This window comes from Balaenoptera borealis (genome assembly GCF_965194805.1).
Source record: "Balaenoptera borealis genome assembly, chromosome: 1".
NCBI classification, from domain to species: Eukaryota; Metazoa; Chordata; class Mammalia; order Artiodactyla; family Balaenopteridae; genus Balaenoptera; species Balaenoptera borealis.
In genome coordinates this window covers 53,889,719-53,910,389 of record NC_138860.1, presented here as the reverse complement: position 1 = coordinate 53,910,389, position 20,671 = coordinate 53,889,719, and the positions used below count along the sequence as shown (strand labels likewise).

Sequence of the window (20,671 nt, the reverse complement as noted above, 5' to 3'; positions counted from 1 at the left end):
TACATCTGTTTGCATGTATTTGAACTTGGTATAAAAGTGAAGAAAGAAAGTCTTGGCATATCCCTGCTGAAAAGGTGCCACGTTCTGTTCGTAAACTGGCCTTAATCTGAGAAACTACTAGACTTTAGGTTTAATTACATTCCTTAAAAAGAAACAAAGAAAGAAAAAAATACATATATATACACACACATATATATATATATACACATATATGTGTGTGTGTGTGTGTGTGTGTATATATATATATATATATATATATATATATATATACTGTAAAACAAGACCTCAATCTTGCCTCCAAAGATATATAAAGAAATTAAGCTTCTATTTTACTTTTCCTTCAAAAAGTTGAATTCAAACCATATCAGTATATCTAGAAGAGCATTTGAAATGTAAAATTCATCACTCTTGCATTTAAAATTCTTTTGATGTAAAATCTACAGTTCTGTAGAGAAATAGTAAATAACAACTCTCTCAATACTCTAAATTAGTGCAGTCTGCTAGTATGAGTTATATAAGTGCTGAAGACCCTACCTTAAGGTTGCTACTAATCACCCTCCCATGTCTTGGATGGGGCTGCCACTCTATATGAATTTGTTTGCTGTTAACCTAGGCAGCTCACTGTAGCAAAGAGCAAAAGGAAGTAAAAGAAACAATTTTAAAGTTTCTTCTTGAATGGGGAGATGGAGGGATATGTGGGAAAAAAAATTAGGATGCTTCCTATTAGGCAAAGCTCAATGGTAAGTAGCAAACTATGTCTAATGTTATATTTGAAGCCAATCAAAAAGCTCAGTAACTGCTATTTAAGCAGTGCCACTGGGCTCTGACAGTGAATTCTATGCATAAGATCCCCTGATACAAACTTCAGAGGACTTTGTCAAGAAGCTGAAACCACAGTGCCTTCCAGATGGCTCCATTTCACAGCAGAACCTGCTGTCTGGGCTTCCCAGTTTGCATTTCTGTGGGGCCCTTCTCAGAAGAGCACTGAACATGTTATCTTAATCCCCATATACCCTACTTTGTTCATCATGGCTGTGGGTGCCATAACACGCCATAAAACATGGCTACCCAGACCTGGAAACTATGAATGAAGTAAGAATTCCCCAATTCTGCTTAGGTAAGTATACCTACTTAGGTAAATATTTCTTGTGAAGTTCACCCTCTTCTGTATTAAGGCTTAAGTGAGAAATCGCTTGATGGACAAGGATGTTCAAAAGGTATTTACATAGAAACCAAAAAGGACTCCTTTATACAAACTGAGTGTGTTTTCCCTATTCTAACCATTGCCAGGGCTCCTTTTATTCAACCATGAAAAAGAACAGATTTTGAAAACTTTTAAGCCTATGAAATAGCAAATAAGAGAAAGACTTAAATGTCATATTGACCTGAGTTCAAGTTACAGATCCATCAATCGTCAGCTATGTAACCCTCAGTAAGTTACTTAACCTCTCCAGCCTTACTTTTCTCCACTGTCGGAATAAGTGGAAAGTCTGGAGTTGACACCAGATCTGTCTTCAAAGCCTGTTCTTTTAACCACCACACTGGCCTGCTCCAGACACCTTAAATAGCACCTTGCATGGGGGAACTCACTATATCTCTGCAGGCTGACTGATTTATCTTCAGGTGTACCTTCTTCAATCAATGACAGCTAAAGCTAAACTCCAAGGCACAGGAGAAATAGCTTTCTTCACTAAGTTTTACACAAGCTCAATAGTTGGGTCTGAAACAGAGGAGCATCTCCTTCAAAAAATAATGAGACTGATAAATATGTTCTATTCACAGCACAGAAAACCACACTTCAGTGCAGAAGCCGTACTTCAGGTTAACCAGTTGTCTCAAAATCAAATATGCCACCAAAGCAGGAAAGTCTACTGTTTTCAAAGATGAGACACAAAATTTTAGTTAAGGTATGAAATTTTAATTGGCTAGTTCTATATTCTTCTGAGAGGGTAATAAGGCCTATGTATCTAAATATTTTGAGTTAGGAATTGCAGTTATTTTCCCATATTATAGAAAGTTTTACAACACTTCTGAAAACAGGGGTTTAGATTACCTGGCTAAGAGGTACCAGATAAGAACCATAAAGAAGAGGTTCAGCCATAGTACAAAAAATATTCATAGGAAGTATGGCAATCTAGAGATGGCATGACTTGACTAAGAACATTGAAATTCAAAACTACGTGTAGCCAGACAAAACACATCTGAAAGTTACATATGGCCCTTTCACCAGAATTTGCAAATCCTACTTCAGAGAACAGGAGATAATGCCACCCCCTCCACTGCCCCTCAGAGTTATCCTACAAGCAGAATTGACAACAATTTTGAAGGCTGAGATAGCCTCTGCAAGTCAGGCTTCAGTGCTTTCTCTGTCAAGTCAGCCGTCCCCTGCTTGGCTTTTAAGTGGTGAGCCATGTCCCACCCTACAGAGCCAGGCAGAGTCCTCTGTACTCTCAGACCACCAGGCTAATCTCTGTACTGTGCCATAAGCATGCTAGTCCCACATTCATTCCTACCACCATCCTTGGCTCATCCTTTCTATGACCTCAAATGGCTTCACCCTTCCTAGGCCAAGCCAAATCTAACCTATCTTTGATTTTGTTCATTTGTGTGTGTGTGTTTATTTTTTTTAATCCATGCAAAGAGCACTGAAGAGGGATGAATGAACTCAAACTACTTTGGTGGGGGTAGGGAAGGCTTCATAGAGAGGTGCCTATGTGTGCAGGGTATAGAAGGAAGAATGAATGGCTGCCAAGTGGAGGAGCGGGGAAGACCATTCTAGGCAGAGGGAAGAGCATGTGCAAAGTCTTGAAAGAGTCCTGAAAGCCATGGCAGGCTTGTAGAGATAAGAGGCTGGAGAAGGCTATAGTCAGAAGGAGAAGACACTTGTTTGCCTCACTGAGGTATAGGACTTGATCCTGGAGACAAAAGGATCTGATTTTGGTCAAGGCCCCTAGTCAAGCCCATATCTTCCAAGGAGTCTGCTCTTGCCATGCAAGTGTCTCCTTCCTCCACATTCCTACAGCCCTTGACAACCTTGCCACACAATCAGGTGTTATTACTCACAGCTCTGAGGGCAGAAGCCTTTTATTGTTTTTTAACTTCTGTATCCTAAAAGCGCCTAAGAGTGTCAAGCAGGTAAATGCTCAGTAAATTCCCAGGACTGATTGATTCAAATTCCTCTAGCGGGTGGATTAAGCAAACCAGGTTCCAGAGGTAGGAGTAGGGAAACCTCTAAATCAGTCACTACAGACCTTACTGTTGGCCACGAGTGACAGAATCCAGGACAAAAAAAGTTAACTTCAAAAGCAACCACCCTTGACTTCCATGAACTTGGACTCCTTTCCCTTTCTGCCCAGCTTTGCCCCACTACCCAAGCTGAGATTCACTCCTACTCCCCCTGGGAATACTGGGCCAAAAGGGAAGGTACCAGCACATCTCTGGTTCTGAACATACCCCATTAACTGGGAGGGCAGGGGACAATCAATGCATTGAGCAAATGCATCTGGCCCTGAAATGAGAGAGTGTGTCTGCTCCTGTGTGTAAATGCCAAGTTGCAGGAGGTTACCATAGCAACTCCAGCAGGGTGCTGCAGTGGGCAGCTTTGCACAGAGGTGCAGAAAAGCCATTCTTTAACATCTGGGCTTTTGCTGTGCACATTGGATCCTAGTAGCCACATCATGGCTTTAGGTCCTGCTTTGGGATTCTGCAAAAAAGGAACTGGAATTTTGAATACCTGTTAGTCCAATCTTCTTTTTTTCATGCACCACACATGTCCCTCTTCATGCACAGTAAACACTGCATGTAGAGCCCAAAATAGGCTCTTTAGAAACATATAATTCCCTATACTCATTCTTACACATGACCATGAACAGATTGTACTTGCACATCAGCATGACTTCAACACAAAATTTACATCCACCGAATAACCCAGCAATTACACATTTTAATCAACAGCGTATCCACAATGTCAGCACTCCCAGCCTGTCCCTAGTTTTTATTGTGTTATTAGTACATTTTTAATGCAAAAATAAATAATGCCATCAAGGTTGTAGGTTGGGCTTAATGGGGTCTACTGAGCTGTACTCCAGGAACTGTGAACCAACTTTTCAAAGGACCAGGCAATTTATGAAATTGTTTTTCCATAGGGGCTGGAGAGTGGGGGTTTACTCATCCACTTCTTAATGTTTTATTTCTCATAAGGAAAGAGCACGAAGAGGATGTGAAATAGCATTCCATTTGGGGTTTTAACCTACATACGGCCATCAGGAAGCCATGTCCCTACAAAGTGAACTTTAGTTGGTCGGGTAGTCAATAGATGAAACAGCTTCCTGGACATTTTCACTTTTTTTTCTTGGATCTAGAAACTTACTTGTTATATTTTAATTCTCTCCTGGGCAAAATAAGAATGATTTATAGCAGCACTAAAGAAATGGATCACGTGGTGGGCATGCACAGCAGGGTGAGATGGATCTGCACATGGAGAAGTGAAGGAAATTTTGGTCAACAAAGTCACATGAACCTGTGGTACTTTGCAAGATGCTGGAGCAGGACTACAGTCTCTTTGCAGCTTGGAAGTGAAAAAAGAGGGATGGATTAGAAGTGATGTAGAAGTTCCAGTATCTGAAGGAGTTTTGTGGCCTAAGGAAATTAAAATAGGGATACCAAGAGAGAGATGTAAATAAACAAAGGAAGGAAGAGCTTCTTGGCCAGGGAGGCTATTCTTTGTGCAGGAATGCCTATCTGTCTAAGGGAGCTGGAGAACAAAGATGCCAGTGTTAACAGACTACAGTTGGATGATTTGTTCATCCAAGGAATTGGAGATGTGGAGGTGTCTGTAAGGAGATGTCTGTTACATGTAAGCATGGAGGTAGGACTTGCCAGGATGGACACCAGGGGTGTAGGAAACTTCTGTTCTGAAAGAAGGTCAGAGAGTATCAGCAACCTGGTGACAGAAAAAGAGCTCTCAGTGAGTGAATACTGGAGATTCAGCCAGTGCAATCTGGCCTGCACATACCTGGCTAGGTGGGCACTGGAGACCTATTTCTAACTCCCCCAGGGGATGCTGTGGGTGGGGATGGGGCCCCAGGGGGTGTGAAGCAAAGAACTGAGCATGTGGCCTGGGAGTGGGAAAAGGGCTTCTGGGAGGTGAGCTGAGAGCTGCCAAGAAGTGCCCTGTCAACGTGCTTCTGAATGAAAGCTGGGAGGTCAAGGCTGGGAAAGGTTTCAGAGAGACTCCTGCAACCTGTTCCTTTGGGGCAGGGCGGCTGAGGGGAGGTGGAAGGCCCAGCTTTCGGGTCGGATTTAGGGAGAGGTCAGGTGCACCGAGGCACCAGTCTGCAAGTCGGTATGGAAAATGGTCTGGGAATGGGGCGGATCCAGGGAGGTAGGAGTGGGGGAGGGGAGGTCGCCGGAGAGTGGGTGTGGAGAGCGAGCCCGAGTGGGGGGGTGAGGGCGCCGGGCCAGCGCCTCGACCTCCCCCGGGACTCACCCAGCACGAAGTAGGGCAGCTCCGTGTTCTCCAGGTCGTCCACCACGACCATTTCTCCCGGGAAGTCGTTGCGTACCGAGAAGAGGAGCTTGGGCTCGGAGGCCGAGGGGCTGTGCATGATACTCAGGTCGTTCTCGCGCAGGAAAGGCAGCGCCGACACCGTGATGCTCTTGAGCTTGCACTCCAGCTCCTTGGAAGGATCCACGTCGCCCGCGGCCGTGGCCAGCACCGCCGCCGGCCCCCAGCAGCAGGCGAGCAGGGCGCAGAGCCCGGCTAAAGCCATCTTGAGCCCCGGCCGCCTTCCTCCCAGCGCCGCGAAGGTGGGGGAGGCAGCGAGCGGGAGGGAGCGAGCGAGCGAGCGCGGGAGGCGGGGGACGTTGGGGAGGAGATGTGGAGCCGGGAAAGCTCTGGTCCCCGGAATGAGATGCCGCTTGCCTGTTGCAGGGCTTAAGCGTTGATGCCTGGAGAGCCCGCGCTCTTTGTTTTCCCGGAGCTGCTTATCTGGGGAAGGGAAAAGGGGGGTGGGGGGAGGTGGGGAGTGGAGAAAAGGAGAAGGAAGGACGTCGGAGGAAAGAGGAAGGGAGCTGAAGATTCTAGGGAATCAGGTCAGCCCCCAGTAGGCTGCAGGTGCTGCCGCCTTTCTCCTCCTTTGCATCCCTCAGCAGGAGCACACTCCTGGCTATTAACTACCTGCACAGCATTTTTTTTTTTTTTAACCGTTTTTGCAATGCAAAATATTCCCTCTCGCATTATCTTCCAGATGCCTTGGGAAGGGCACACACACACACACACACACACACACACACACACACACGCACACCCCTTATAAGGTGCTTCCTCAGAGCAGGTGATGGGGGCCTCTAGATCCAAATACGCCCCCAGTTATTTTGTAGATGTAGGTGGTCCCATTCTTGTCTTCTTTACCCACTAAAACTGGATTTGTATATTGGATAAGCGTGTGCTGGTATAAATGCACGTGTGTATTATTACTCAGCACTAACTTTGCAGAAGTATTTAAAGGAAATATTCTGTATGTAGATATAGATAGATGGTATGAATAACAAAGAACAAAGCCAGTGTACTGCATACAGTTAAGCAGGAGACCCGAACTTTTATTTGCAATTTCTCTCTGCCTCTTCAGTTTCATTTCTGTTACAAACGTTACCTATGATAAGCAATATAAAGATAATTTGGGGCATGCTATAATTGATAGAAAAAGTAGAGCTAGCTCAAAGAAGTGTTGAGCTTTTAGTTTTAGAGAATCCAGTAAACAGAACAGAGCTGAAAGAAAATTTGAGAAAAACAAAGTTTCTAAGCACCCTTAACAAATGGAAAAGGAATAAAAGAATATCCTTGGGCATGGGCCAAGTCAATCCCAGCCCAATCAAGAGTAGAGCAGGGTAGATAACAACACCAACATTAACAACAAAAACCCATATAAATTTTCTTTCCATTAGTGCTGGACAATGACACCTTAACAAAATAACGACAGTAAACTGTGATAGAAAAGTGATGTTTGTATGTGCTAGTATCTGATGATTAATTGAACTTTCACACGATAACCTGTAACTTATTTCAAAAGTTTGCCAAAACTACACAACACTGTAAATCAACTATACTTCAATTTTAAAAAAGTTTGCCGCTCCAACATCATTTATTCAGTGCTGACTGAAATACTAGGTGCTGTAAGACTATGTTATAAATAACTCCTAATCTCTAGGAATTTAATGAACCACCCTCTTCAAAGAGGACCCCCACTTTAGAAACAATTTCATTCTCATTCTAGCTGGTGTTAATTTATTGGCACATGTGAATGTATGTCCTTTAAAAGAATTTTAAAAAGCTTTTGCCATATATTTCACAAGGTTACTCTAGTTGATGAATGGGAATAGAGAAAATGAGGCATATTTAAGGTCATGTTTAAGGAGTGAAAGGCCTGCTTACCAGAAAAGAGAACAAAAATACTTTATTACAAGTTAAGTTTTTGTTTTTTTTAATTTGACATATCTGAGAACTAACCCAGAGATATATTACCATGTAGCATTGCAAAGTACTGCAAAAACCATTTATCAGCTAATGACCTTTCTAAAACTCATCTTCATAGGAGATACTGAGGGAGAGAAAGACCCCATGATACTTTTTTTGCCTACTCTCTCTAGCATAAAAAAGCAGTATTAACTTAGTTACTCAAGGTTTACCATTGAAAAATCAGAGCGGATAACAAGAAAATACACTTAGTCTTAGAATGTGAGAAATGGCATGAAACTACCAGATCATCTATTACTCCAGTCTCTCATTTAACAGATGAGGAAGTTGAGGACGGTGAAATACCGAGGTGTTTTACCCAAGATCAATATGCCAAGAAGGGGTGGGGGAGCTAAGGCCACAAACAAGATTTCTTTGCCTAGGGCTTTCTCCATTACACAGTTTTGGGACTGTGTACCCAGGTGTACCCATGGATAGTCGTTGGAATTAATGGCCCCCAGTAATTCATTCAGTAAACATCTGCATACCTACTATATGCTGTGCACTAGACTAAGCATCGGCAAATACTAGGAAAAATATTCTTCCTGCTTTTGAGTAGCATATAATCTACTATTGTTTTGAAATCTTTCTCCCCAATTTTCTGATGTGTCTTGAGTCATTTTAGAAAACCCGAGTGAACCATTTGATGTTGATTTTCTAATAAGTCAATATCTACTTTACTTTGCCTATCTGTAGTCATTTTTACATGCTTACATTTTTACCTGCTTTCTTATTCACAGTTACAAGAAAAGAGTACATGGATCAAATGTCCATTTAAAAGTGTATATTGAGGCTTGCCTGGTGGCGCAGTGGTTAAGAATCCACCTGCCATTGCAGGGGACACGGGGTTTGAGCCCTGGTCCGGGAAGATCCCACATGCCACGGAGAAACTAAGCCCATGTGCCACAACTACTGAGCCTGTGCTCTAGAGCCCGCGAGCCACAACTACTGAGCTCACGTGCCACAACTACTGAAGCCCGCGCACGTAGAGCCCGTGCTCCACAACAGGAGAAGCCCGCGCACTGCAAGGAAGAGTAGCCCCTGCTCACTGCAACTAGAGAAAGCCCGCGCACAGCAACGAAGACCCAATGCAGCCAAAAATAAATAAATAAATAAAAATTGTAAAAGTATATATATATATTGATATGATCAAGTTACTTAAAAAAAAAAAGTGTATACTGAGTTGGAAAGACTTGGAATTGGGGTCTCAAGCCTTTATAGACCTCTTTCTCTGTGGAAGGGTCAAGCAAGAAGACTATACAAATAAAAAGAGATAGTATATTGCCAGGGCACTGGATTCCTATAAACATGCATACACTGTCACATGGCCTTCTCTTAGGGAATTAAGTACCTAGAGATGGAGGAGAAGGTGAAGTTCGCAGAAACTAGACCATCTCTTCTGTATGATGTTTTACATTTAAATGGGGCTGGGAGAAATTTGTGTGCATCTACATAATTACCTTTGTGTACAGGCAACATGATGTAGTGAGACAACAGACTTGGAGTCAAGTCTCAACTCCATAATTTACTTATTTGGAGATGAGCCTGGACCATTCTTATCTTCATTGTCCCCCTCAATAAAATGGGGCCAGTGATCTCTGCCCATCGCACAGGCCACAGATAATATAAGTACAAGTACTTATACTTGTTTTCTCCTGAGGTCCAAATTCCTATATTCCAGTACCAACGGCCTTGCTCCTCGACCCTTATAATAGCTTTTGAATGCTTTCCCTGCTATTAACCTATTCTTTAGACAACTACCAGATTGATCTTCGTGAAATCTTGCTTTCCTCATGCCATTCTAAAGTTTTTCTTTTCCTACAGGATAAAGTTCGAACACCATAGTTTCGAAATTCAAACCCTCTTCCAAGTTTCATACGATTTATTCTCTTAGATGTATTGCTTACTACACTATCCCCTTCCCCTCCCCCCACAACACACATACACATCCCCATCGAATTAAAGAATTAAAGCCCGTTCTCCATTTTCACTCCTCCCACACCATTCTGTCCACCTGGAACGCACCACTCAGTGTTCTCCAGATTGCCCCTTCTCTGCAGGCAAATCTCAGGCCTTATCTATGTAGTGAGACCTTCCATCACTCCCTTCTCTCATAGCTCCTCTCACAGATCCCTTACACACACACACACCCCACATTAGGAGGCCAAGGGTCATATCCCAATGCAGTGTCTTGCATTCAACATTCTTATTAGAAAAATAGAAACAATAATACATGCTTTTTAGAATAGGTGTGAGAAGGAAATGAGAGTATGTATATAAAGAATTTAATGTTTTAGGCATTTATTTTGCTATTATCTGCTCTTCAATTATTTCAGAAAGAAAATAGGCTTCTTTCATGAAACTTTCATGAGATTTTTTTTCCCATGTAGTAGCCAAAAGCAAACTAAATGATTTATGCTCTTTGGCATATATCCAGGATAAATGATTGTATATATCCACCAAAAGAATGAAGATCATTCATAGCAGGTTTACTCATAATAAACAAAAATGGAAGCAACCCAAATATGCATCAGTAGGAGAATGGGTAAATAGCATTTAGTCATGTGATGGAATACTACACAGCAGTAAAAATAAACATGCAACTATGTGGGTGAATCTTGCAGACATAATAAGTGAATGAAACCAGACACAGAAGAGTGTATCCTATAAGAGTCTATATTTATGAACTTCAAGACAAGGTAACATTAATCTTTGGTGCTAGAAGTCAGAATAGTGGTTATCTGTATGAGGAGGGGAGTTTTGACTGAGAATGTCAGGACAAGCTTCCTGGAAATGCTGTGGGTGGTGGTCACATGGATGCATATTTAGGCAAAAATTTATCAAACTGTACACTTGTGCAATTTTGTGATGTCTATTATACCTCAATAAAGTGTTTTTTACATGGCTTAGGACTCCATAGGAGAAGAAAGCAGAGGCAAGTTTTTCTTTTTACAAGTTGTTTTCTTGTTTCCCAACTCTATACCCCCTTTACTTCTCCTTTAGAGGTTTTGGAACTTTTATCTTTCTTTCCATTGAGATTGGTAATCATTTATTCAACTACTTTCATTTACCCACTCCTTTCTACTATTTTTATGAGAGTCTCAACATTTGGCGTCTTGTCATCTGGGACAAGTTCAGGGTGCCTCTGTCTCTAGGAAGCACAGGAGTAAATAACTCAGGAGTTGGACAGCAGCAGATTTAGACTTTCACTGGTTTACTTAGATATATTATCCTGAGGACTATTCTCTGACATGTTTTGTTAGCTTAGGCAAACAGATACCTACAGTATGGAGAGGTAAGGTCAAACCTATACAAGATACAAAGGAGGGAATGGAGGTGAAAGAGATGGGTGGGGCTCAGGGTGTATACGTGAGGAATATTTCTAATTTTCCCATTTATTCAGAACATCTGGCTCCCTGATGCTTTTTAGATAATCCTGATGTATATACTATTTTGGCATTCATTAAGCCTCTGCATACATTTCTTTTTCCTAGTTCTTTACAAAAATAATCTTTAATGGTGCTCTCTATTTTTAAAATAAACTAAATTGAAACACTTCTCTCCCTTTTTGACTCTGTATTTTCCTCTCCATATTTCCCCCATCATACAAGTTAGTATGAACCCCTCACATTCCTTTGCCAGCTCCCACCCCCAGCTCTTCTGTTGAATTGGATTCTTTCTTCAACTATTACTCTCCCATGCTCTGCCAAAATTTAGTGTAGTATGCTAGTTAGCTGGACATAATTCAGTTTTGCATCCTCATTAGGACATTAAGAATATATTTCACACCCTTTGATTCAAAGTTAATATTTTCTTTCTTTACTCTTTCCTCCCCACCTCCCTATCTCTCTCTGTCTCTATCTCTGTCTCTGTTTCTTCCTCTTTCTCTCTCTCCTCTCAATTCACAGTCTCAGCAACAGCACCTGCTTCACAGAAACAAGGCTGTTCCTGTTCTGATTTCTCTAGTCTTCCTTTAAAAACCAAGTGGAGAGTCACAATCCCTCTTCCTGATACACACTGAAGTGAAAGGAGGCATGCAGAAGGAAAACACCACAGGCAAAACAATTCACTCTTTTGGAAGCAGGACAATTTTTTCCCCCTAAATTTCTCCCCAGAAACCTGAACCTGAAGTTCTTCTCTTTGCCTTTGTCTTCACAATCCTGGTTTGGGGACAGAATGTTTCTTGATTTAGCTGTTCAGAGTATCTAAATCTGTTTCTCTCTGTACTCACTGAGTCCCTGCCATCTTTTGCCTCTCTCTCCTGTATCTCTGGGGGGTGTGTGTGTGTGTGTGTGTGTGTGTGTGTGTGTGAGTGAGAGAGAGAGAGAATATGCTGTGAGATAGGTATTCTCACCTGGGGACTCATTTCTAATTAAGTAATTCAGGACCAAGACCAAGAGGCTAAAATGCACAAAACAACAGAATAAAACCTCAGATTAGAAGGAAAATGGCTCAAATGGGTCCCTATCTCTGCTAGTTCTAGTTAAGCAAGCAAACAAAATGGTCTGGGACAAATGATTATCTTAGGAAGATTAGAAGAAAATTTAATTAGCTCCCAAGTTTCTTCCTGTTCCTCAGCCTTCTTCCACTCTCCAACTCCCCAGTCGTGAATTTATCCAAGCCTCCCTTATCCACACCAAAAAACTCCCTACCGCAAAGCTGGGAGGTTAACAGAGTTGGTAGCCCCGCCAGACAGCTAACCAAAGGAGACAGCCGGTGAGGCCCCGAGCCCGCCCCCAGCCGAGCCGCCCAGCCAATGGGAGCTTGTGGGGAGTGTGGCGCTGCGTCCCATTGGCTGCCTGCGTACGTGCATAAGAAAGAAAGAGAGAGGCAGGCAGGGGAGCATTGTTATCTTAAGACACTCAGCTGGTGTCTGAGCCTGCAGGTGAAACTGCTTAGGTACGGAGCTCGGAGTCGGAGCAAGGACACGCCGGGCTGCAGCCTGGGATGGACTCCGCCCGCCTCGGAAGCTGCTCTGCCCGCGGCTGCTCGGGCAGCCTGTTCGCTGAGCTCGGAGGATCCCGTTAGCACTTGCCCAGGGATGTGCACCTGCCGTGCGCGGCGAGCGCCTGGGCAGGTCTGCAGGCAGCCGAGGGAGCGGTGAAGCAGGAGGAACTGTCTCTACCCATGTGCAGGGCAGTGATTCCGGGAGAGAGACAGGGTGAGTGAGTCTCTTTAGAGTTGGAAGGAAGGCACGATCTTGGTTTTCTCTTCGGTGGAAGGACAGAGGACTCCCCGGGTCGGGTTTGGCGCTTTCCTCCCCTCTCCGCCCGCGTGCGCCCCGGCCCAGCGTCGAAGCCCCACTTCAAACATGCTGTGGGTGCCCGGTAACCTTGCTGCTCAGCTGGAAGGCAGCAGGCAAGTGGTCTGACGGCGGCGGCGGCGGCAGCAGCAGCAGCAAAGCGGGGAGCAAGGAATTTGAAAAGAGACATCGGCTCCTTTTCACACGCTGAGGGGGAGGCATTCACGTTTCCCCAAATGAGAAGGAGCCACAAGAAATCATGAAGTAAAAACTTTGGAAAGCTGCCACTGGAGATGTTGCACAAAATCCTGGAATCTTTCAGGAGTCTCCTCCCAGTCGGTGGAGGTTTGGGGAGCAGCTGATACAGCAAGGAGGGCTCTTGCAAGGATTCAAGGTAACAGTGCAGGGTTTTGGTGGTTTTTCTCCATCCCCTTTTCGTTATCTTTTTGGTGTGTCTCTTGGTAAGGGGATCGTTTTGCCCTCCTACAGCCCTCTTGCCCTGGTGCCTGACAGCTGCAGGCAGAGGGAATGATCCCCCCCTCTTAGTTTCTGTCTTGTGGAGCTGAGCAGTGGACTTTGGGGTTTAGCTAGAGATCGTCCTATTATTGCCTCCTGGTGTTGCATGTCTGCCGCACGACTTGGGCGCTCTGCCTGACCTATATTGCTTTTGCCTGGTTTAAGTCCTCAAAGTTAGTGCAACTCCCATTAGCTTCAGAAAATCCAATCGGACTGCATAATTGCAGAAGATGACAAGGACTTCTGCATGCCCAGCAGATGCTGGACTGAACTGTATACGGTTCACTGTGTTTGGGATGGAGGTTGTGATACATGATACACATTCACAGGTATTCACATGTTCCTAGAGCTATATTCACATGTCCATAGAGCTCCCTGCTATGTCTCTAGAGGCCTGTCTCTTTCTCCCATGCACATGCAGCCAAGAAAAAAAAAAAAAAAAACAGATTGAAGAGTGAACCCTGTGGGTTGCAAATAGTCTCCCCGGGTGGTGGCAGAAACCCCACTGATTGAGTTGAACCTGGTAGTGCGTTGGAGACACTGGGGAGAGCATTGCAGTGCTGGAAGGAGGGGCACACTGAGATTATCTGGGGATCTCTCTCTCTCCCTGGTTCTGTAATCATCTGGGTACACAGTCTAATGCTGCCTATGGTATGTGTGTGTGTGTATATATATGTGTGTGCCTGTGCTCACAGCTGTATGCAGGAAGCAGGCTGCCGCTAGAAGAAGCATGCTTGTGCAGCTCTCTGCCCAGGCCCCAGACGCCTGGAGTGTTCCTTCCTAGTAGAAACATGAACTTGGGAGCTGCTGTTCCAGCCCAGAGGAGTTTTCTCCTCACCAAGCAGTCCCTCTGCATGGTACATATTTATCCAGAGTATATAGACCTAAGCCAAATATGAACTAATAATCAAGCTAATGCACTGTAACGTGATTTAACAGACCCCTCCATAAAGAACTGTGTGTGTGCTCTTCCTAGCTCTGGGAGTCAGGTGTCCTGAGCAGGAGCAAATGTTTTGTTAAAAGGATAGCAATTATAACAAGCCAGGCTTCTAGCTGGGTAATCTGAGCCTTATCCAGCAGGGACAATGATCTGTCAGCACAGACCAATCTGGAGGATAAAAGGTATAGTGTAAGTCAAGTATTTCTGCCTCTGTCCTTCTCCAGACATGTGCACGTTGAAGGGACACTCTTTCTGACCATGCCTCCTAGAATACAGGGCAATGCCAGTATTAACCAAGCAGCTAAAGTATTTTACAAAATCCCCTGGGGGGCAGTCTGATGACATCAGGCAACAGCAAAGTGATGTTGGAGTTTGTGTGTTTTCCCTCTTGACTTCACACAGTTATGTGTATGTTATTTGTTTAAGGCAAGACCCTCTGGAGTTCCCTCCCATCCAGAATAAGTTGTTTTGCAGCACTGGGGGCATGACCAAGCAATGCTGACACAATGATCCTGAAATCTTATCAATATCATAGCTGTTGCTATACATATATATACCTTCTTTTTAGCTGCTGCCTACTCTGGGGAAAGATGCATGCTTTGCTTCTTTGAGGAGCGATATGATTTGAGCTGGTACAGAGCCTGGATACTGTGAAATGTTTGAGGGAAAGGAAGCAAATGTCAGACCATGGTCTCCCCTGTTGGAGGGCAACTGGCACCAAAGGGTTTAACAGCTATTCTGCAGCCATGGAGAAGACAGAAGCATCCCTGACTCTTGCTTCTCCCTCCTCACCAAAAATGGGGCCGGCTTTATCTCCCAGAATGGAGTGCTGTGTGCTGCAGTATGGCCACAAGAAAGGAGAAAAGGAGGGAAGGGCTGGGGAGGGAGGAGGGTTCCTGCTCTGCTAGCATTGGACCAGACTAATGGGTGGGGAGCATCTTCCCCATTTAGGCCCTTAAGATCATCCTCTGGGTTTTCCCTTCTGGCCTCCTAACAGGTTGTTTACTGAGCGAGGCCAGAGGGCAGACAACATCCCTGCGTCATCAACTCCTTCTGATCCCCTTTCCCAAGACACAGGCTAGCCACTGGGGAGTGTCGCACAAAAACCATCCCCTCTGAGACGGTGCTCCAAAATCCCTCCCCAGCTCACAAACAAGAGGTAATCAGAAGGGACTGGAGACATCTGCGTGGGCACTTTCTGCTGAGTGGGATGCTTAGTGTTGAGAGTTCCCAGTTAGTGTTTTGTTTTCCCCACTGTGCTGTGTATTTCTGGTGATTCAACTCTTTCTCTTAGATAATAAGACCTCGTATACATGTTATAATTGCATACTTTTCCAAAGGGCTAGGAGCATTTTAGGGAGCTCATCTCATTAATCCTCACACGCCTTATAGCCTCATTTATCTTTGATTACCCTAAGAAGGAGACTAGAATGAGTTTAGCCTCCTTCTTGGAAAAAGGAGGGCAGAGGACCTTGGAAAGATGAACTGTTTTACTCTGGGTCACACAGCAATTAAGGGAACCTATGGAGTAGGGTGTGGGTCTCATCATTCCCAAACCAACCCCAGACTCTCCTGACTCCTCCTAAGGAATGGGTTAATCTTAGTAACTGTGATTTGATTCAGCTGTTCTGTACTTGACAGGAATGGGAGGTTGCAGTGACATAGGCTTTGCCTCTGCCTCTGACCTAAGGGCTGTGAGGGATAAAAGTCTGATAAGACTTTGTCTTTGCCCTCAGTGATCTTACATTCTAGTTAGGAAAATATGCTTACATCTGGGAAAAAGGTAAATGACAACATACATTCTAAACAGCAGTTCAATACAAGAGACTCTTGAGGCTGACCTAATTAATCTACAGTTGATTTGTACAGATAATGAGAGCTATCGGTATTCCAAGGAAGGAGAATTTGAGTTGTGCCTTGGGGGATAGGGTGGGATTTGTTTGGAGAGGGAGACATGGGAAAAAGATTCCAGCTGACAGAGAGGCTAACTGCAGCACAGCTGAGAAGGCTGGAAACTTCAAGGCTTGCATGTTTCCTTGGGGTTTGCCCTAAACCACTTCTCCACTTGGATCCTGGAAACAGCGTACACCTGGGTTAATTACTTGAAGCATGTATTGGCCTAGAGGAAGCTGCCCTCAGATCAGGCAGAGGGCTTTGAAATGTTGGACATCTCATTAGGCACCAAAAATTACCTAAGCTTTCTACCCACCCTCAAGCCTAATCCATATATTATGGGAAAAATAGTGCTCAAGGTCAGGGAGCTTAACAACATATCAAAAATTTTGGAGAAAGATATTGGGGGAAAGTAGGCAAATTTCAAGAGAACACGAGAAAATCTTCTCATATTCTTTTTTTAGACTAAGAATCTCCTAAGAGAGAGCCTTGATTTCCCTTCATTTCCTGTTTCCCCACCCAAATATCCCTATTGGGGTTTACTTGGAGCCAGCAAAATGCCAAAGCCCTCAGGCATTTAGCATTAAGGAGAAGATTTTCAGTCTTAAGATTCTTGGCGTGCCCATATACAAAACCTCTCATCTCCCCTCCTTTTCCTTTTTAATAAAACATATGCTGTAGCAGTCACAAAGGAGGAGACCACAAAAGCAGAAGGGGTGGGTACGGTATTGCCCGCAGCTGTACCACGAGGTACTCTGATTGCTCAGCTGAACAGCAGAGCGGGGAGGTAGTCTGCCAGCCTGGGCAGTACCAAGGGAGGACCAAGGGCTGCACGGCACCAGGAGAGGGCTTTGGCTGGTCCGCCACACACATTTGCTCCAACAGTGAGCCTTGTTTCCCAGAGAAAAGGTCAAGGGAAAGCGTAGGTCCTGTGAGAGGACTGGTGAAACCCTATTCCTTGGTCTTCACTTGGTTTGAGACATCTATTCACCCTACCTGTCACTGGTTGCTTGGGTGGCCCCTTCCGACATGGACAAAATTCCGGTGGGGCACTGAGAGTGGAATGACTTGCCTAAAGTCACGCCATCATTGCTCTCAGGTCAAGAGGAAAATCCCCAAGAACACGGTCTGTTTGATTGCTTCGCCCCAGGAGTTCATTCTGGGGACAAGTCCTGAGGGATATGGATTTTCTCTTGAAAATTCTCCCCGGGCCTTGTTCTCACCTTTGTTTCCTGTGTTAAATGACCCTGCAGTTGGTCGGCGGGACTGAAGCATTTTTTCTTTATTATTCACAAGTATCTGCTGCCACGTTTCAGGGCTAAGGTAGAGGTCCAGGCCCATGGGTGTGTGGCTAGTGATTGTAGGCTAAAGCCTCTTCCATTTGGGAGTGAGGAGAGAGGCAGCTCAGTTATACTTCAGACTGGGGGCAGCAGTGGATGGGTTTCATCTGACCAGTGGGTCTCATCTGATCTCTCTGGAAACTGTCACTCTGCCATGCAGATGGAAGTAAAGTTGAGGAACATTATTATAGCATGGAATCCTCAACAGCCAGTTCCATCATTCTTTTTACTGAAGCTCACATAAAATGCAAATATATCTGGAATGCTGGATTAAGCAAAGGGTGGGCAATCTGATACCTCATGGGACTGAGCGCTGCCCCACACTGTACTATTCATATGGTGGCCACTGGCTACGTGTAGCTCTTGGAGCACTTGGATTGCATGTTGTCACTGTAAAAACACACACTGAATTTTGAAGACTTGGCTTAAAGGAAAAGAACGTCAAATATCTCAGCACTGTTTCTTTTAATATTGATTACACGTTAAAATGATAATATTCTGGATATATTGGGTTAAATAAAATATATTAAGATTAGTTTCACCCATTTCCTTTTACTTTCTGATGTGGCTATTAGAAAAGTTAAAATTATATATGTGGCTCTCATTCTATTTCTTTTGGGCAGTGCTGGTCTAATCCTGCAGAGTAGTGACAGCGAATGTGGAGAAAGGACAGAGGCTTGAAACAAGAGGACCCAGAAACATAAAAAGAGAGAACATGGAGGGAGGGATGGTGAGCAGCCCAGAGAGTGTCTGGTCATGTATTTCTGAAATCGAAAGCCTAGGAGGGCACAGATAGCTTAAGTTGGCTTATTTGATGGTGACCTTATCAACAGTGACTCAGCCCACCCTAAGCATTTGTGGAGCATTGCCGCTCCCAGTTCACATGCAAACGATCACCAGGTAGGAGGCCTGGGGATTTTATCCTAATATTTTTGTGTTTCTGCCTGACAGTAGAAATAACCAAGTTAATTACCTTTAGGGTCTCACTCCAAAGTCTGAGGACACAACAACTGGGATTAGCTGGGTCCATTTGACTTTCAAATCTCCTCTTCCTTCTCATGTCTACCATATTATCATCTTTTCTTGGGAGAGCTCTCCTTCAGACCAGTCATGTTGATGGTGTGATGGGGAGAAAGAAAAGTCACTGCTATATGTGAGAGGTTCTTTTGTGGGCCTATCAGTAAGAAGAACGGGGAGAAGATATCATGATTGAGTTTTATTTAATAAGTATGGATTTGAACTCTATAATTCACTTATCACTATGATCTTATTATTACCATTTGTTGCAATAAGGTTTGGCCACAACTGGAACTCCTCATATTTGAGCAGCATTCTATAGTTTACAAAATGCTTTACAAGCTTTCTCTCACCTGATTTTCACAACACCCCTGTGGCATGGTTAATACCTCCATTCAAATTTTTCCATGATCTGCTCCCGAACTACCTTTATTACTTTATTTTCTGGTCCGTCTCTTTGTATGCACTTCATTCAATCTTGCTTAATCAAACTGGTCTAAACTGTTCTTTGGTGTTCACTGTGTAAAGTAGAGATCGTTACTCATTGAGCCTCAGTTTTATCATCTATTAAAAAAATGATAATGCCCCATCTCTCAATCCGCTGTTCTAAATATTAAATGAGATAAAATACATAAGGAGCCAAACACAGCTCCAGGCACATGATAGATGCTCAACAAATGTCAACATCCTTTCCTACAAAACATCCTTCACTTTGATGATCGCCAAGATGAAAATGTCCAAAGGTGAACTCGTTTTGTACCCATTTCACACATAAAATGATTCCCCTCTCCAAATTCCCTGCTTTAGTTAATGGGACAACCAATCGCCCAACGACAAAATTAAGAAATACAGTTGTCCTGGGCTCTGCTTTCTCTCACACAGCCCCTCACATCCAATCAATCCCCAATGACAAGCTCTACCTCCTGATGATTTCTCAAAGCCATCCTCCCCTCCTCCCTCCCTCCCTCCCCCCCCCCCCACTGGTCAGGCTCTCACCCCTCTCACTTGGACTTTCCCGGTACTTGGTCTCCCTGTCTCCTCTTTTGAGGGCTAGCCAACCCAGCCTCCTCGTTGCAGCTGGGGTGATCTTGCAAACCGGTAAATTTGATTATGCTCCTTCCTTACTGTGGTCCTGCAATGAGTCCTCACTACTGTCAGAATAAAACCCAAGTTTCTTAGCATCACAAGCAGGAGACCCTTCACGAGCTGCTCCAGCAGCTTCTCCTTGCATCTCTCCATTTCCCCCTGCTCACCCCAGCTACCTAAACTGCAGGCAGTTTCCTCAGTATTCCGAGGCTGTTAGAATGTGCTATGTTGCTTTTCTGGAGAACCTTCCCTTGCCCTGTTCTCTGTTTCCTGAGGGTTATCGAGCTTTAAGACTGTAAGGGTGATCTCCTCTGTGAAGTCTCCCTGAGACTCTGGGAAGGAATTAATTGTCTCCTCCTTTACACCCCTGCACAACTCACTCAGACTCTGTTTTTGTACTATAGCCACCACATTGTAGTGATTTGTTTATATGGCCCTGTCCTGCACTCAGAGGCAGGGCTGGGATTGGAGTTCTCAGACATATTTGTCAGGAACTATTTATTCAGTATATTATGAATATGTGCCAGGTACTTTTCTTAGGCATTGGATATTCTACAGTGAACAGCAGATAAAAGCCCTGCCATCAGGATGCTTACATTCTAGAGGGTAGATAGGAGGATAATTATAATAATGATTACTATTGACATAGCTGATAATAGTAGTACTTTAAGTACACTTTAGTAGTACTTATGTGTCTGGCATTATACTGAAGGCTTTACATACATTAACTCATTTCCTTCACATAATGATTCTATAATTCCCATTTTAATAAATCCTATATTCCCATTTGACAGATGTTGAATTGGAGGCCCAGCAAGGTTAAACAATTTGTTCAAGCTAGTAAGTGGAGTGGCTGACATTCTAACCCAGTTTAGATCCTGAGTTCACATCTCTAATTAGTATGATATCCATAAAGAGGAACATGTAGACAAATAAATGAGCTAATTTCAGGTACTGATATGAAGAAAAGTATCAAAATAGAGTATAATAGGAGAGAGTGATTGCAGTGGTGGTCAGGGAAGGTCTCTTGGAGGAGGGAACATCTAAGTTGGAAACTGATTTGTCAGTTGAGGAAGGTAGAAATCCCAGGGTGGGGTAGAATCTGGGGATCTAAAGAAGAGAAA

At 44.0% G+C, this 20,671-nt stretch overlaps 2 protein-coding genes across 3 annotated transcripts in view; one reads left to right on the top strand and one right to left on the bottom strand.

Annotated features, from left to right (window-relative positions):
* Positions 1–9,814, bottom strand: part of ASTN1 (astrotactin 1) — a 329,878-nt gene extending 320,064 nt beyond the window's left edge. The window contains exon 1 of the mRNA XM_082365716.1: positions 5,489–9,814. Within this exon, the coding sequence (XP_082221842.1) occupies positions 5,489–5,771 (283 nt within the window). The 5' untranslated portion in view covers positions 5,772–9,814. The remainder of the gene's footprint in view (positions 1–5,488) is intronic.
* A 7-nt stretch (positions 9,815–9,821) lies between these two features.
* The window catches only part of BRINP2 (BMP/retinoic acid inducible neural specific 2), a 120,011-nt gene continuing 109,161 nt past the window's right edge, over positions 9,822–20,671 (top strand). For both annotated transcript variants that reach the window (XM_082384034.1, XM_082384035.1), the window contains exon 1: positions 9,822–13,149. The gene's annotated coding sequence lies outside the window, so the exon portion shown is untranslated. The remainder of the gene's footprint in view (positions 13,150–20,671) is intronic.